This window comes from Lycorma delicatula, chromosome 3 (genome assembly GCF_047948215.1).
Source record: "Lycorma delicatula isolate Av1 chromosome 3, ASM4794821v1, whole genome shotgun sequence".
NCBI lineage: Eukaryota > Metazoa > Arthropoda > Insecta > Hemiptera > Fulgoridae > Lycorma > Lycorma delicatula.
The window spans coordinates 186,404,512-186,424,321 of NC_134457.1; the positions used below are offsets into that span (position 1 = coordinate 186,404,512).

Consider the following 19,810-nt stretch of genomic DNA (forward strand, 5'->3'; position numbering starts at 1 on the left):
CTTAATTTGGGTTTCTAGAGTTTCAGTACGGCTTATGGCACTCTCTGCACAGGAATTGGGCCAAAATCTTTTGCTAGCCATTATTCACCAACAGAGTGGTTCTGGACCTATGTTTATATGAATTTTTTTTATTATTTTTGTTAGTAAAATGAGCTCAGAAAGTATCAGTAACTATGTAAATCAATCTGTTTTGTAGGTTCTTTTCTTGTACATTATACATTGAAAACATGCTATTATAAAATTCAGAAAAATTGCACATAATGTCTGGAATTTAAGAATTTAGGGACATTCTAAAAAAATAGATACTTTCATAAAAAAAAAAAATAAAATTTTTTTGTAAGGCAGTAAAATATACAGTATGCTAAAATAAATGATATTAAAACAGAACAAAAATTGAATCATTTGCTTTTTCTTTGGTTTTCTGTCTCCTTCTTTTCTTCTCTGTTTTTCTGCTTTCCACCTTTCTTCCTTTGCCTTTTGTTTTTCTTCAGCAGTAGTTTTTAAAGTTAAACCAAGGATTAAACTGTTCCTCCAGGGAACTTTGAATTCAATTGTTTTATTAATATAGTTCAATGGAATGTCCTATATTATTTTTATACGTACAATATTAAATGACCGTTAATGAAGATTATTCTTATCTGACAGTGATAGGCATTTGCATTTCCATCAATAAATTTTCAAAAGTGAATGAGTCTAAAATAAAATATTTTTGTGGCAATCTTTTTCACCTACAATATCATCATAATTTACATATAGATTTTTTCAAGTGAATCCCTATCAGTTGTTGAATTGCATCCATTATATATATATATATTTTTTTTTTTGTAAAGTTTTATATCCAGAACAATGTATTCTTTCGATTATATTTACAATATACCAACATTTATATATACATTGTTCAAGCTGGTGACAAACAAAAAGAGTGACAAAGGTGATGATTACAAAACATTATAAGCTTGTTGTGAGGTATATCTTGTGAATTATATTCTTAAGCAGTGTTACAAGAAAGACCAATGCAAGAACTGTTTAATAAGTTTTGAGTTTAAACCTCAAAAAAAAGAAATGTTGATTTTAACTAAAACTTTTTCATCCATTAATTTAGATGCCACATGCAGCTTTAAAAGTTCCATTTACAGAATTTATGGAGAGTTTTGGAAAAAGGATGATTGTATATAAAATATTTTATTTTAATATTTTAATTTAATAATTTTATTTATTTTAATAGGTTTATTTAAATGTTATGTTACAACAAAAAAATGTTAACCATTTCACGATGAAGAAAATGACAACTTATTTATTCAGATCCATTCCTTAATAACAAAGGTATGGCAAAAATTCTTGAACTGAGTAATTGGATTAAAAAACACAGTTTTCATTTCTTTGCGAATTAAATTAAATAACTCAACATGATCTTAATTGGAATAATTTTACTAATGTTATCATGTAATAAATTATAATAATTTAATAATGTAGAAAGTATTATAAAAATAATGAAATATTGAAATCATGAAAATATTATAATAATAAATAATATTAATATTGAAAAATAACTTTTATTACATGTTTTTCATTTAATGAACAGACACTGATTATTAAACAGTTTTTTTTTTAAATTAAAACTTGTTTTATCAACAATAATCTATCATATCAGAAAATAAAACATTGATAAAAGAAACTACAATAGTTGTTCAAAACAGCAGGCGGCCTACATTCAAAATACATGCATCAAATGTGTCTTTTATTGATTTTTGTTGATTGCCATTGATTTTCTTTCAAAGGTGCCTGTTATTTGACAAATCAATCCCAATTAGATTCTTGTGTGCAATTCTTCAATGGTATCCACAGAGGTGTCTACATCCCATGTAGGTCTCTTTAAATAGCCTCATAGAAAAAGTCAATAGGATTGAGATTAGGAGACATTGTAGGCCATGCTTCTGGGCCTCCTCGACCAACCCATCTGTTTGTTTTATTAAGGTATCTCAAACTTGTAATCTGTAATGAGCCAAAGCCCCATCCAGTATAATCACATATTGTTGCGTGTGTTTAGTGGCAAATCTTCGAATAAAGGTGGAAATCACTTTTCAACAAATGTAAATATATTTGAACATTTGGTATTTCAGGTAGGAAATAGACAAGTACAAGTGGTCACCCAGAATACCAGCCCATATATTTACAGAAAACTAATATTTGTTACAGTTCTTTAAAATGGCATGAGAGTTTTTAATTGACAACATGTGTCTGTTGTTGGTGTTAAGAATGGCTCATCTTGTAAATTTGACTTCATTGGTAAAGAAAATATCATTCAAAAAATTCAGATTAGCACATTTCAAATAAGCCATTGGTGTAGCTGAATATGGTGAGCCTAATCTTGAAATAAAATAGCTTGTACTCTCTGATAGGCATATGATAGTGATAGGCATGGAGTTGCTGCTTATGCAAAACCTTTCAAACTAATGTTGAACTCTCTAGTTCTAGCTCTCTAAAGGCCAGCTCTCTAGTTTGTTTATCAGTATGGTTAGATATTTCATCTAACATACCCTCCTTGAATTCGGTATACATAGTGAATGTGGTCGTCCTGATTTACCAAATTTTTCAGGTTTTAAGGTCCCTTTGTTTCTGAGCCATCTATGAATGAATGAAAACATTGTGTGAACAATGTTACTCGAAAACAAGGTTACTCGATTGCGAAAGATTTCCTGATGCAGTCATCTCGCCTCAAGGTTGTTGCAACATCAAAGACTGAACATTAAATGCATATTTGCCATTTTTAAATTAGTATAAATATTATCCACATTACCTGCCACAGTAAATGAGATAATAGTAAAAAAAATTAATTAACCCTTACAGCACAGATTAATGTATTCACTTGGTCAACAGCAAAAGACAAACTGGGTATTAGTTTTAATTTACATTTACAGTAATTGTTAATAATTGCATCTGTTTTAATACAAATTATTTTTCAATGTTAATATAATTTATTATAATAATATTTTCACAATTTCAATATTTCATTTTTTTGTAATATTTTCAATATTATTAAATTATTATAATTTATTGCATGAATAACATTAATCAAATTATTTTAGTTGAGATCATCTTGAGTTATTTAATTCGCGAGGAAGTGAAAACTGCTTTTTTAATCTAATTACTCAGTTTTTTATGGCAAAAAAAGAAATTTTGCCATACCTTTGTTATTTGTGAACTGATTTGAATAAATAAGGTGACATTTTCTTCATCATGAAATGCTTAACAGTTTTTGTTATAACATAACATCTAAATAAACCACCAGTTGCAAAGATATTAACAATTAAAAAGTTTACATGGCTGCCATTATGAAATATATGAAGAGATAGGTTCATTATATTTATACAAGTAAACCTTTAGGTACCCTAGCAATCTAAGGTTTAAATCTTAGGAAAGACAGTTTTTTTATACAGATTTGGATACTAGATCATGGATACTGGTGTTCTTTGGTGGTTGGGTTTCAGTTAACCATACACCTCAGGAATGGTTGACCTGAGACTGTACAAGACTACATTTCATTTACATTCATGCATTACATATCATCCTCATTCATCCTCTGTAGTATTACCATAGTATTACTTCAGAGATCGCAGAGGCTAAACAGAAAATAGAGAGGTACCCTAGCAGTATACGAAATTTTAGTTCGTCCACCAAACTGAAATTAACCATTCGTGAGAAATAAATTTTTATGTTATAAATAGAAAATGACAGATAGCCATTAAACTAATCATTTCCAGACATACGTTGATATAAAGCTTTTTCTTTGTTTCGATGTGGGGCACAATCTCCTGAATTCTTGAAACAGTTTTTATAGACATTCTGTGTTTACAGATTGGTGTAAGATGCTTACTCTGTACCTTGTTATTTGTCATCCTATCCAGTCACTTTACATCTAAATTTAAATTTCTTTGCAATTTTACATCTAAATAATAATTCCACACCCTCTGGTATATTTTTGCTTCATCTTAATATTTAATTTATTGCTCCCATCTATTCCAACACATTTCATTACCTTTGTTAGGCTTATTCTCAAAATGAATTTATCTCTTAACAATAAAATTTATATTCAGAATTGTAAATTATTTTTAGTTTGTGCCAAAAAAATTATGTCATCACTAAACCTCAACATTTTTATCTTTTCTACTTGGATAGTTATTTCATCGCAAGTTGTTCCTTCAATTCCTGTGTTTGTATTTTATAAGTAAAATGTATTGTGACAGCATACTTTTCTGAAATAGATGTTGCTTTTCTTTGTGTACTCCTATAATTATAACTGCTAACTAATTCTTTTACAGATTGTAAATAACTTCTTTCCCTTATTTAAGTTCAATTGTTCTTAAAATTTTAAGATTTTGTTCTGTTGTACAATATTAATTACTTTCTCCAGATCTCAAATTCCATGTAATTGGCTTTATTCTTCTTAAACTTGCCTTATAAAATTAGTTTAACTGTCAGAATGGTCCCTTTGTACCTGTAGCTTTTTGGAACCGAACTCATCATTGTCTTTTTAGTTAGATTAATATAAGCTTAAAGCATGTGCGTGGGAATTTGATATGGTAATGTTGAAAATGTAAAAAATACCTAGCCTGACTGGATTCATGCCAAGGAATTGTATATCATTAAAAGTTTTAATTTTGTTTTGACAATTTTGTTCATGCTTGGGTAAAATAAATTTATTTCATTTCACAGGTAATTGCACACCGATTGTGGGGTCATTTAGGTAGTTTGCCTCACAGAGTTCGATGTGTTGAGCTCCTCCATCAGTTACAGAGCGCTCTTCCTACAAGTGATGTTGTTGAGGATTGCCTGGGTGAAGCCTTATCATATCGTTGTCAGAGCGAATCTGGTAGACTTGCTGCATTCAGACGATTTACACTCCTATGGCATATTGGTCGTGAAGTAAATGCTAGGCTTGGCAATTCCCTACGTGTCACTGATATTTTTTACAAGTAAGACAGTCACTATTATTATTTACTATTCGTACATATTGGTTTTTCCTAGTTGAATGAAATTTTAATAATTTTCTTAATTGAATATTTTAGTAGTATTCAAATCAGGCTTTTTTAATATGTTTCTTTTGTTAACAAAAATATTTAGTAAATATCTTTGAAGTAACTTTTCATAATTTATTTAGGTGATAGATAAGTTAACTAAACTCTTGAATGGTAGAGTAACTATTCTTAAAGTGGATGCTCATTTTATGTAATTTTAGGTTCTTGTTTTTATTAATATTTAACACTTCACTGAAATGTAATTTTTTATTGAAGTTTTAATCTGATTAAGCCTAATTAGGTTGTTATTGGAATTTGCTGGATTTTTTTCTTTTAGTTGTTTATGCAAAACACGACATGAGTAAAATAGATTATTAATAAACGTATGGTAAAACTAAATATACTGTATTTGGTTAATTACAATTAAGTAATATTGTGTGTTAAAATTTAAATTGCAAGATCATTATGCTTTGAGCAGTAGTAGAAAATGTAAAAAAAATCTGCCTAAGGTGCATAATGAGAGATTTTGAAATAGAAATTAACCTGCTAACATTTGATGATGTCTATCTAATGTTACCTTCATTAATGATAGGGAGGTAGATATGGAGACAAATCTATTAATTTTTATTATGTTCTTTCTTTATCATATTTGTCAAAAAAATAATTCATATATTACATGAATATTGGCAAGCTCTTTAAAATATAATATTGGTATTATTTTAATGTACTTTTTCCAGATCTATGCTGAAGATGTTGGATAATCTACAACTTCCAGAAAGTTCATGTTTAAAGGTTGAAGCTCAGAGTTGGTTACTTCATTCGCTACTAAGAGGTGATATTCATCGCCTTCTTGATCCAATGTTGATGATGTTACTAGACCCAGCAACTGCTCGCCTCAGTGTATTACACGTTAGAATTCAGCAACACGATGAACCTGTTTCTAGTGGACAGCCTGCTGCTAATGAACATCAGGATAAGACTACTAAAATATATGCTATCAGTTCTGTAGATGGTAATGTTATATATCATGTTTCAGAAAAATGCAGAAAAGGTGCTATGAATTCTGGTAATAATAAAAATGGTAAAATGAAAAGAATATTTGCTGTTACCTCACTGGCTGGTCAGGACAGTTCTAAATTAAACAATCGCTATGTTACAGAAAAGCGATCGCTTATACATTACGAAGAAACCAATGATTCCTATCAGACACATTCCAAAAATTTATCATTATTACAAAATATTTCTGTATTTGTGAATCCATTTTCAACTGATGGTATGCATAGAACTGATGTTATAAATACTGATTTTGATGATTATTTTGAAGACCAAAAAGAGCACAATGGAGAATTAATTGGTAAAGCTGTCAGAGTTACTGGTGGAGTTGATTTAGATAAAAATAAAAGCAAATCAGTTGAAGGTTCTGATAGATTATTAACTCACTGTAATGAAAGAGGAAGATTAGAAAAACCAAAATCTGTACATCGGAATAATTCATTTTCATCTTTAGATCAAGAAATTGCAAAAAGTTCATTAGGCATAATTAATCCGACTTTGAAATTGTCTTCTATTGATTTAGATCTATTAAATTTATCTTCATTATCTGACAGTATATTTATGAGAGTAAGTGATGGGGAAAGTTTGAATAAAGATAGGAAAAGTCGAGGTTCTATTTCAAGTGATGGTGTTGCAACAACTGGTAGTGCAGAGCCTAGTAGTGAGCTTGTTCGCAGCTGGTCATTTCCTGAAAAGGATCATCAAGAAAGTGCAGATTTAGAGGAATCCACTCCTGCAGAGGATTACTTTGGCAGTGATACTGTGACTGTAGTCGAAGATCTACTGACAGAAATTGTAGATAAAGTTGCAGTACAATTAGGGGAAAATGATGTTTCGGTAAGTTCTTTTTGGTATTTTGCTTTTTCTGGATTTAGTCATTTTATACACATTTTACTTAATCATAAAATAATATTTTATTGTATAAAATATTATTATTATTATTTAGCAGGTTTAATAAAGCTTAATTTCACTCTTCATATCTTAAAATCTGTGTCATTTTATCTGTTTTAGCTTTTCTTAGTTGTCCTTACTCCTTTCAGAACATAATTAATCCATTTTGTTATAAATCTTTTCTATTTCTTTTCCAGTTAACAATTGTTTAATCAGGGTGATAAGAAAATGCCATTCCTGAATATCAAGAATCTCATTTTTTCGATTTTTTAATGCATAATGGCTTATTTGTCAGTGCATAAGTTCTTGATCTTAAATTGCATTCAGTAACAAGAAATTGCCTTAATCTGATTGGTATTACGTAACAATTGTTGAAAACTAAAAAAAATTAACAGATTTAAATTATTAAAGTAATGTAAGGCAAAATAATAGTAAGTAATAGTGGTTTTGCTTGATTTATTAAAATAGATAACAAAGATTGTGATTTTTTGTTTTGATTAATACTACTTCAAACTGCATTTTACAGTTTCTTAGTGTAATTTATTAAGAGAGCTTACTGGCATGGTATTGCTGAACATATTTGAGCAGCATTAAGAAGAGTGTTATGGAAGTATATGGCTGATGGTCTGTTGTGGTAAAAAAATTTCTCCTTGGACAGTGGCTATTTGTTCATCTACCATATAAATAAGTTATACAATTTCTTCTCTGTGGTTCACATAGACTGGAAAAATCATGGAAATTAGTTTTAATTTGACAAGTTACGGGAATAAGTAATTATTTACAAGTCAGTGAAAGTTAGTATCTGTTTTGTATTACAATCATAATGGGTGGAGTCAATGTAAACCTAAATTTGTTAAAAATAAATTGTGTTATAATGAGAGAAGATTATCCTTGGGGCAAACAGTTTATGAACATCATGTTGTTTGGATTTTATGGTCTCCCTAAACAGTGAAATAAAAATTGGCCGGGCTGGAAGTTGCTAAGAAGGACCAACACAAATTTTTTGCACGGAATTTACTTCATGCTTTAATAATTCACTAGATCATTTGCAGATATTTTGTTTCATTATGAAAGAAATGTTTAAAATATTAAACACTAATACCAAGTAGGTGAAAAATGTGTCCCACCTTCAGTTAGAGGGTTTGATTATTTTTTATTATTTCAATAGATTTATTGATAATGAAAATTGTACACCAACCAGTTTATTTAAAAATGTTATGGACTAAATTAAAGAGGTATTCATATAGTTTGAACTAGCATTTTTAAAAATTATTGATTGAGTGTGAAATAGTTAAAAAATGATTATAGTCAAATCCAATTGGCCCATTTTTTTTCTTAGATCTGTAAAACTTTTAGTGACTATGATGGAGTGATTTATTAACAAGCAATTTTCCTCGTTTTTTTTTAAATGTTGCCAGTGGTCTTCATGATAAAAATTATATCTAAACTAAAAAATGTTTTTGCTGGATTTTAAAAAGCCTCTCAAAGAAGCTATTTTTAACAAAGCTGATATTCTAAAATTCAAATAAGAATGTCAGAAGATATTAATTAGAGTAACTGTAAAAAGCCTTTAAAATATAAGGCTCCTTAAAAATTGTCAACAGTAGATCCTAATGCTGGGGCAAGAAAGAATAAAAATAAAAACATGCATCAGTGTGTGGACACATGATGAAAACAAAATTTCTTATGCAATATTGTATGAATTATTAATGGTACAAAATAACATATACACAAATGATAAATTATTTATTAATAAAAAATATGAACTAACAATGAAATACACATAAAAAATATTTATTTTCATAAAACAGAATAATTTAGTCAGTTAGCTGTATTGCATCATACTGCAGCATAAACTGCAAGTGAGAGAGACAGAGAGAAGGTGTAGATAGGCATAAGCTGTGTATAAGAGAAATAGAGAGTGAGGGAGAACACTGTGTATGCATAAGCTGTGTAAGAATGTGAGAGAGATAGAGGGAGGACGCCCTATATGCATAAGTTGTGTATAAGATTGAGAGAGAGAGACACACAGAGAACATTGTATATGCATAAACTCTGTAGAGTGAGAGATAGTGTGCCTTACTAACACACAGTGTTAAGTGTTACATACTTATATATAGCAGACAGTAGGCATAGTGGGGGAATCGGGTAGTGCATGACACTTGTTTTTCCTCAGTTAACTCTCCACACCAAAGGCTGCATTAAGAAGGTTAATATGAAATTAGAAGCATTCTGTGCAAACAATAAAGTTATGGATAGAGTTAAGTGTAATACATTTAACAAAGTAGTGTGTAACAAAGCAAAATTTATTTCAAAAATGAATTTTAAACTTTTCTTTGATAATAAATCTATTCCTAAGAAATTCAATGACTTCTTTTCTCAATATTACAGTATGTGAGCTGAAAGTTTGCCCCTTGCCAACTGCTATGTCTAGTGCACTAGCCCTGCAAAAAACATGCGTTGTCTGTTCTTGTATACATTTCTTTTTATTTCTAATGTTTCGTTATAAATGATACAAATTTATTAACTCAATATATTAATTTATACGTATTCTATTTTTGTCCTTCTTATTTAACTTATTTTACTTTAACTACAAATAAATGATAATGGCATAAAAATATTTATTTTGACTTACTGTAATGGAGAAACTGTTACTCTAAAGGTGTTAACTAAATCTTTGTCGCTGAAATCATCTACACTTGTAGATGAATAATCACTTTCTTGTAAATTGATAACAAATTCTTCTTCAATATCATCAACTAGTGATCCTCCAAATATTTATTTTCTAGTTTCTCTTTTATTTTAGAAAATTTTGTACCTTGTGAAAATTGTGTCAATTTTGCTCAGTCTTTCTCTGTTATATTAGAAATTCTTTCTTCATGTAGCATAATTGAATGTGATGTTTCTTTGGGTCACATATATTTTTGCGTAAAAATATCCATATCATTTTGCCCATATCATTTTGATGGGGTTTATTTCTAGGTTGTATGGTGGCAGGCGAATGGTTATATGACTGAGCTTCAAGAAGACGATCCAAAATATACATTTTATGCCTGGGTTTGTACAGCTTAACTGGTTATTGTAAAGTTTTAGTGTAATAATTTTAGGATGAAACTGTGTTTGCTTCTTCTATAACCAAGATACCATTTCGGATTTCTTAGATTTTGTGGTAGCTGCCTTATCATACTGATTATTATGGTACACAGCATTATCCAGCACTACAACCATTTGCAAGGGTAGATTTGGACAGACTTTGTTTTTCGCCCATTTCATGAAATTTTCAGAGTTCGTGTTGTTAGGATAATCCCCAGTTGATATGCTACTTTTCCATATCAGTAGAGCATTGTTTATGAATCCCTTCTTACCACCACTGTACACAATTTTGCTCAGTATCCTTTTGATGTATTACAATATATGCCCTGATCAGAATTATCTGATTATGTTTTGTTTGAGATATGAGAAGATAAGTTTCATCTACATAAACAATGGGTTGTTTTTCTTCTCAGTAACGTTTGATACATTCTAACGTATTCTTTGTTCTCATATTTCATCATTTTTGATAAGAATATTTTTCTTTTATTTTTAGTTTTTCTCCATCAAAATCCTAAGGATTTCAAAATGTTCCTGACGCTTCATACACACCCTGAAAACTCTTTCAGTTTACTACAATTATGTTTAGCTGTAGGAAGCACTTTTTTTTGCAAATGGAAATCAATATTTATCAAAACATTCTAAATTGGAATTTTGTTTTCCTGTTTATATTTTTTTGGGGTTTAAAATGAACATTCATCCTCTAAAATCCCATTCTTTTTTTTTCTTTTCTAATAGTTTTAACAGTCCTGGCAAAAACCACATGCAGCAGCAGTTCTCTCTTTACACTTTTTCACAGAAATAATAAATGGTACGCATGGTACTGTTTGGCCTCTCTTTCCATAAGCTGATTAACATTCCATATAATTTTCCAAGCTTGACTATGGAGAGTTTTCCCTCTCAAATTTTGACATAAAACCCTCTACTAAAAATATTGTGTAACAAAATAAATTTAAAATAAATTAAAATACAACTACAAAAAACATTATATGCAGAATAATGCACTAAACATATGAAAAAACAAAACACAGTCAAGTATGAACAAATTGACTTTATGCAGCATGCACTACTTCACAGTTAAACTGTAACAATATTCTTAATGTGTTTGCATTTTATACACAAATGTGTTCTATTATTAGTAATTGGATGATGTCATTTGGTTAGATTACAGTTATAAATAACAGGCCATGTTTGCATTTATATACATACAAATGTGTCATGTTATTAGTAATCCGATGATGTTAACTGGTTGGATAGTACAACAAATCCTGCTTGCATGTCCTGCCGACAGCCAGCTGACAGTTTGGTTGACAAAGACACAGGCAAACCTTCAGCTCACTTAGTACTTGATGATCACTTGTGATAGATGGTAGGTTCTCATGTTAAGCCTTACATTTTTTTATTGAGATGTTTCTCGGTGAATAAAGTCTATTTTTTTTACAAAACAGTGAATATCCCTTTGCACAGACAAGAACTGAAAATGTATCAGATATTTTGAGAATTTAGTTCCAATAACTCCATAAAAGGTTGATGATATATAAAGATATTGAGAGAAGATATGATGGATCAAAGAAAAAAAGGTTTCTTAGAGGTTCAAGAAAAGTTAAAAAGAAGAAAGAGAATAAAACTGTGAAAAGAAATATAGTCTAGACAATGCAGTTAGACGCATGTTAACTTGTAGATTTGTTCTGTTATTTGTACTAATTATGATTTTATAAAACTTAGTAAAATTAATTTTTAGACTGAACAATAAAAAAGTGGATTGGATCTGGTGTTAAGTAGACTACCACTATTGTGCTTGTTTCATCTTATTTTAGAACATGACTTTTTATATTTATATGTTGTTACAAAGATTTGTTGAGAATAAAACAGTTGTAGTAAACACTACAAGGATAGTGAGGGTGGTGCAAACAGAAAATAAATTTGTTTCAAACCTAGGTGCAAATTGGTAATTATAACTGATGTACTTGAGAAAAAACAAGTTATGTTTTGGTTAGTTTTACATGTTACATTTCTCCTAAAATTTTATCACACATTGCATTTTGGGAATAGAAAAGAATTAATTAGTGAAATTCTGTTTTGAGGAGTTGGTGTATAAATCTACATAAGCAAAACATAGAATTTGACTCTAGCATATTTATGCAGTAGCAATTATTCATGAAGGAAAGTTACTAAAGTCACACTGTGGAAGCAAGGAAATTGATCTCAGAAATTTTTATGAACCGTTTTATTTTTAAGTAATTGCCAAATTTTCATTTGATCATTCACATATTTTTATTTGTATCAATATAGACTGCTTTGTATAATACTTTTTAAAATTTTAATCATAAATATTTAATTTTGTTCACTGTACATTGAATAACTACTGATTAAACATATTTGATTAAAGTTTATGTATAATTTATTACTTTATGACTTCCAAGTAGTAATAACTTAATACTGTATAAACTTGGAAGTTTAATTGATTATTTTAAAAAGTAAATTTCTCTAGTAAATTATTTAAAAATGATGTATACTGCCTTCTGTTGGGGATCAAGTTTTACTATTTGGTACTTCAGCCATTAAGCTTAATGTACAGCCAATGAACAGAAAACAGCAAGTTGATTTGGTCCAAAAGAGTCCTATCAGAAGATATACCAAAGAAAGCACTATCTCTATCATTAAGATTTTGGCATCCTAAGCATGGAGTATCTAACAGTCAGACCTTCACCCACAGAACTGATAATAGGGAAGAAAGAATTTTGCGTAAGGAAAACGTATTTGGTAAGAAAAACAATCTACCCATGATTGATGGGTAGATTGTCATTGTTTTCTTCCAGTTCTTAAACTAATCAGTTTAAGAATTTTTGTATGTGATTATATTACATAAAGTAACGTGCCTCATAGTTAAGTATTTTAACTTTCACTGTTAAGTTGTGATGTATGTGCTACGAAGTTGTTACTAAATTATGAGATGTGTTAATAGTGATTTAATTGAGTTGACAATTTATATTGAGAACAGTTAAGCTTATGATTTTGTATGTTTTCTAAAATGATAGATGCCCTTTTTTCATTTTAAACAAGAATCAGCATATTCATAACAAAATTTACAATAAACAACTGTGTGAATTTTTATAAGGGACTAGACCATATTTATGTCATATTTTATATTATTTTCTAACAGTGTATGCTAGCTTTACTGTTTTGTAATATCATGTAATACTGAAGTTATTATTTTATTTTGCTTGCATCACATGGCCTGTTTTTAAAGTAAGATCCATTTTGATTGATGTAAAAACAAAACTGAAAAATATGAAAAAATTTCATTACTTATGGAAAAAATAAAAAATAAATTTATTTACTACTTTTCTACACAGCTACTACAACTTTAATAGATTTTTCACACTGTTTCACTTGCTTTTTCGTTTACTTTTCAAGCAATTCTGCAGCCAGTGACCTAAACCATGCAGTAAATGACATTTTTCAATTTGTCATTATGTCAAACCTTTGTGATGCATGCAAGCCACTGTTTAAGGTGAAGAAAAAGAAAGTAATCACTAGGAGCTGAATCTGGGCTATAGGGTGGATGATTGAAGATTTTCCACTGAAATTTTTTCAATTGCCTCACTCTCTGATTTGCCATGTGTGTGTGTGTGTGTGCCCAAAACAAAATTCCATGAGCTAGCATTCGCATCATTTGTTTTTATTAGCTCTTTTAAGATTTTTTTTTAATATTTCACAATAAATATCAGCATTCACAATATTTCCATGATCACTAAATTTGACAGGCAAAACACCCTTTTGTCCCAAAAAACAATAGCCATAAGCTTCTTTACTAAACATTTTTGAACATCTTTGGTCTAGGAGATCATGATTACCACCATTCAATTGACTGCTGCGTTGTTTCGACATTTGAATAAGAAATCCAGGTTTCACTTCCGGTAACAATGTGAACAAACAGTTCATCACCTTCATTTTTGTAACATCTTAAAAATTCATGGACTGCAGCAAGACATTTTCTTTGTGCGAGTTGGTTGATAATTTTGGCACCCACCTGGCACACAGTTTTTCATAGTTCAATTCTGCAGTCAAAACTTAATAAATTAAAGGTCATGAAACATCAAAGACAACTGTGATATGGTGAAGTGCTGGTTTTCTCCAATTTTTTTAGTCAGCTTTTTTGATCAAATCATTCATTATCATTATCATTCATTATCATTGTATCATTGTAATGGCCGGCTGGCCATTGATGATAATGAATGATTATGTTCATCATAACTTTGTTCACCCTTCGTGAAATGAAAATGGTACTACTGTCTCATAATGTTTGGACCTTAAGTATCTCAAAAGGGCATGTGAATTTCAGCCACAGAGTTGTTTTTTTGCCATTAAAAATGAGATTACTCGTGGTACTACACAGTTGGCCAATCACAAGTTATATGGAGGAATATAAACAATTAATAACAAAATGATTAAACTATTGTTGCTAATGGCTGACTATTGATTGAAATAAATGAGCTACATAAGCGCCATTTTGTTGTAGTGGAAAATTCAAAACAGACTTTACTTTAAAAACACACCTCGTTTATTCCCATTGTAACTGTAGATATTTTGAACTATATTATTTTAGTTGTATTTTTAATTTTATTTTGGAGATTGTAATTATAAACTTCAGTAAAATAACAATGATAAGCAGTAGATTATTAAATCTTAATTAACATTAATGGAATGTTTGATGAAAATAGTTAACAGATTGTTTGTGATTTTTAGAAAAAAATTGGTATTTTTAGAAAAGCAAAAGTTTTATAAAGTGCATGAATCATCAAAATTTCATTTTTCAGAACCAATATTTTTTTCCTGTTGATTTATTTATTTCACTGTTATTTAGAATTTTATGTAGACTTTACCTATAATGTGGTTAACTGATTCATATTGATAAAATTTACTTCTAGAACACTTTAGAGGATATGTTATTATAAGGAAACATTGGTTAATATGAGAAAATACATTTATCACTTTTTTTAATTATATTTATTAGCACCGTTAGGTTAGGTATAAAATATAAATAACTATCATTCTTATCTGAATATGTTGAATGTTTTTCATTAATTGTATCGTTTTTTACTAGCTGACGATTGTACTTTTATATCAAGATCATATATACAAGTATTTATAGGAATTATTCCTTTACTAGACATTACTTAGTCACTCACTGAAGGTTGCTTTTTTGAGTAAAATTTCTATGCTAGAAATCACATGAACTAGTTTCTTTAAGTTATTGAAGATTAGCATTGTATAATGTGGTTTTTTTGTGTGTTGAGCAAACATTGACTTATAAATGATGTAGTTAATGATAACAAAAAAATTAATAAAAAAAAGGGGATTAGTTATTTTAACGATCATTTATTACTTTATTTTAATTGCAGCACACTTTATTGTCGCTTTTCCTTCATCTCTTCATTGTAATTCTTATTTATATAAATAATAGATTAATTTGAGAATTTATTGGTCAGAGATCATCTCAATAATTTTGAATTATGGCGAGAGTTATTTTGATTGGTCAGTTTTTTAAGATTTTGTTAGAACTACCATTTCTAAGACAGTTTTGTATTAGTCAATAAATTACTCAATAAATGACTTAATGTCATTTATTGAGTAATGTTAATGGGATGAGAATATCAGGAACAATTTATATATGTATAGATCATATAGTTTTTGTTATGAAAGCATGGACATCAACAGCCATGATCATCAGTCAAAATATTCGGTTGTATGAAATTAAGTTAATATTGTTCAAAAACCTTTTAAATTTTTATTTTCCCTTTTAACTGTTTAATTTCAGTGTGCCGTTATATTTTTGTTCATTCATAATTTTAAGTAGATTTCAGTTATTTTATGTTTGCTTTTTCTTTTAAATTCTTTATTTTTCAGGAATATTTTGTGCTCGCATCTTGATTTGTAAGTCTCTATTTCGCTGTTGTGACATTTCTTAAGTTGTTTTAACATTTTAATTTATGTATATCAACCTTGCTCCTTCAGTTTGGTTATTTTTTAAATTTGAGTATGTTTTCTGTCCCTTAATCTGTCTAGAATATATATATTTTACACTGCAACGAAATTAAAGGATAATTTTGCGAAATAACAGAACCTCATGTAATGTTCGGCACAGTGAATTTTGTTGAGCTGTTTGTAATACCAAAATACACACACACAGATGCAAACAAGATTTAAAAATACTGTTCACACTGAAGCAAATAAACTTAATTGACCAGAATTGTATAAAATGTGTAAGATATTAGAATTATTTGCTTTTAAAAATTTATTAAATAAATTAATGGTAATAATAATGTTATCATTGTGCTGAGGTTACGTTGACTAGAAGTTAATCATCCCATGTATTAACAATGAGTTCTGTTTTGGCAGTTTTTTAATTTTATAATTTCATCAGTATAATAAACAAATTTAAATTTTTTAAATTTATTTTTAAACTGCAATTGCAGTATATGATTTTACATTTTTCATTTTAAAACTTTATACGCTTAACAAATTGTAAATTTCAATTTTAAAAATGTAAATTATTACACAAACAGTATAGTCCTGGATTGCTCTAATTGTTTCCCTCTAATAGTAATTATATTTATAGATGGCAACGTTGAATTTATCCTCTGTGTTTTAATTTGAAACTTTTGTACATGAATATGTCTGAATAAATTTTACGTTAGCAGCAGTGAAAATAACCTGTTGATTGTTGTGCTTATCAAGGGGTTTTGATGGAGGAATCCACCCTTGTGATAGTTTTACATCTACAAAAAGTTTTTAATGGATCTCTTATATGAATTATATAATTTTTTATTCGTATGAATTTTGTATTAAAAGACATTTTTCAATCAAAAAACCTGAAGACACATTCTGAAGCTGCTCCCGTTCTAAGTTCATATATTACTAACATATCTATAATCTTATATTTAGAATTTTTTTTTAAGCCCATTTTCCTTAATTTGTTATTGTTTTTTTTTTTCAATGATGAATACATTGAGAAAATTGTTCTTGTGTTTTTTATTTGATACTACATTGTTATTTGATCCTATCCTTTTATATTTTAATATAATAAATGTTTTTAAGACACATATGCATATTATCTTATTATTGTGTTTGCTATTATATAAAGGTAAGGTTTGAACTAATTTACTATGTTTTGTTGTAGAAAAGTCTGAAAATTAGATTGATTGATGATACAGCATAGTATTTAATATTTTATTATTTTCTACTGGCAACATTTGTGTTGTCTTAGAATTTGAAAATTTTGGCAAAATATTTGCATGATGATCCTTTTAGTACCTTATTCCTTATTAGTTTTCACTTTGGCATTTTTGGTTTTTTTTTATAATTAAATGAGCATATATAAATAACTATGACTAATTGATTCTATACTTTAGCATTGACTTTTCTCATTGCTGCTCACATCACGTAACTGAATCACTATGGTCATGATTGGAGTCAGGATTAGCATTCTACAGTGATTCAGAAATATGTGAATTGTTAAAATGATTACAAATTTTATAGTATTACTTATTCCAAGTTGCTACTTTGTATTACTTAAGCATTACATGTTTACATGTTCAGTGGTACTTTGAAGCAAACATAACTGTGCATACATTTTAGGTAATTGATTATCAAACTGTAAGTAAACATAATTTTTTAATTGGTAGATAGGGTAAAGTTTAAAAAAGTATAATTATTAATTACGAATTGACAGTATAACGATTATTTTAGGTAGTAAACTGGAATAACATTTTTACGAGTTGCTGATTATACTCTATGTCCCATCTGTATTGTCAAAAGCTGCTTTTCACTGGAAGAATGGCGAGCCAAATTCATTGTGTTTAGTCAGTACAGCATCAGTTATCATTTGATTCTAAACTTTATCTATGCCTTATTTAACAGTGCTGTATACTGTGAATAGAAGGGGTACATACACATAGTAGAACAAATGTGTTACTTTGGAAAAACAAAATTTCTTTTGGACATCTTTCTTACAGTAACATTCTTGTCAGGAATACTTTTTAAATTTAATGGAACATATAATTGTCTGTTTTCTGTTTAGATCTTGAAGTCAATTGTAAATACTTAGCACAAAATTTCCCTAAGCCCAAAAAAGGTTTTTTAGAAATTGGTTACAGTAAATTGCCATTAGTTTTGTTACATGCATCAGTCCTATAGTTGAAACATTACTGTAATTGTAAATTTAAGCATTACTTTCAGCTGGCTAATTATTATGTATATATTGTAATTATTGTACATAGTTATTTTATTCTGAGTGCATTTTTTACTTTCGGTGGAATAAAGTGATCCAAAAACATAGTATTATGTGAGATGAGGTATGGCTTCACTCTCTGGTTCATAATAAGCCATAATTGCTGTTCTACCAAAACCTCTCAAATTTTTCTCAGTTTCAGGTTTGTAATTAAAAAAATTTAGTTTAATATGCTATTCCTTTATTTTAATTGTTATATTTTCTCAATACTCTTTTATAGTTTTATGCACTTAAAATTTAATGTTATGATTTTTTAAAGTTTTTATTCCTAAATGACAGAAAATGGGAACAGAAGTGCATTCTCCTCCAAAATACAGACATCATACTTCCTACTTCCCAAATATTTCATTGTGTAGTCTCTTCCATTTAAGAAACAGTGGTAGAATGATGCTCAGTAATCTGACTGTTTTGTTGTTCAAGTAAATTTAAGCTTGTGGAAATGTTTAAAAAAATGTAGATCAACTCAAAAGCATTAGACAAAATGAAGAAAAAAATACGTGAAAGCATTGAAGTCATAGAGCTTAATTTTTTAAGTAAATTAAAGAGTAGAATAAAGTAAAAGAGCTTAATGCTTTATTTAAAGATAAAAATTTGTATATAAAAATTTGTATTGATTTCATTTGCAAAACAGAACATACAGGCTAAATTAGACCATTCTCAATATCTGTATCTAATTTTTACATTAACATATTTAATATTTTAATTAAAATATAAGATTTTTTCTAATATAAATCTGTCTCCTTAAGTTAGTGGAATTGGATTTATGTGAGACATTCTATACATTTACTTATATTGCAATCAAGGAATTAAAATAGATTCAGTTTTAAAGAAAAAAAAAGTCAGACATCTTGGCGCCCAAGGCACATCAAGCTAGTTGGGTAGCTAGATTATTGAATATTTAGGGCTTGCCTAATTTCAACAAAGAAAGAAAGGTACATGTCTGGCATTAGTTAAAGTTAAGAATGCATAATACTAATAATTATAAAAATCACTTGTAACAAGGTATAAAAGAATTAACAGAACTGAAGAAAGAATCAAATTAGCAAAGATGAGAAAATTTAAATTTTATGTCAGAATGCCTATATTTGTGAATTAAATCTGGTTATTTCATTCTTGAAAGTGTGAATATCATTCAACAATATTTTGAATTTTATATTTTACTTAAATTTTTAACTCTGCTTTCATTAACATGATTTTTAGTTTGTAAATTGCTAATGTTGTTTGTAATTAATATTTATTTCAAACTGTTGTCGTAATTTTATGGTTTATTTTATCTAGTATGTCAGTTTTACTATCTCTATAATCATTGAATATTTTTCTTTCAAAATTTCTTGTTAACAATGTTTGGTATTTTTCTACTTTGTTCATAGTTTGATCGATACTAAACATTCTACTTTCATATAGCCTTATGAAATTTACTAAATCTTCATGACTGAATTCAAATATTTTTTAACTTTCATCATTAAAA

At 28.6% G+C, this 19,810-nt stretch overlaps 1 protein-coding gene across 1 annotated transcript in view; it reads left to right on the forward strand.

Moving 5' to 3' along the window:
* Positions 1-19,810, forward strand: part of LOC142322288 (protein DOP1 homolog) — a 236,467-nt gene that overhangs the window by 79,825 nt on the left and 136,832 nt on the right. The window contains exons 13-14 of the mRNA XM_075361200.1: positions 4,714-4,973; positions 5,753-6,905. Coding sequence (XP_075217315.1) covers positions 4,714-4,973; positions 5,753-6,905 — 1,413 coding nt within the window. The remainder of the gene's footprint in view (positions 1-4,713; positions 4,974-5,752; positions 6,906-19,810) is intronic.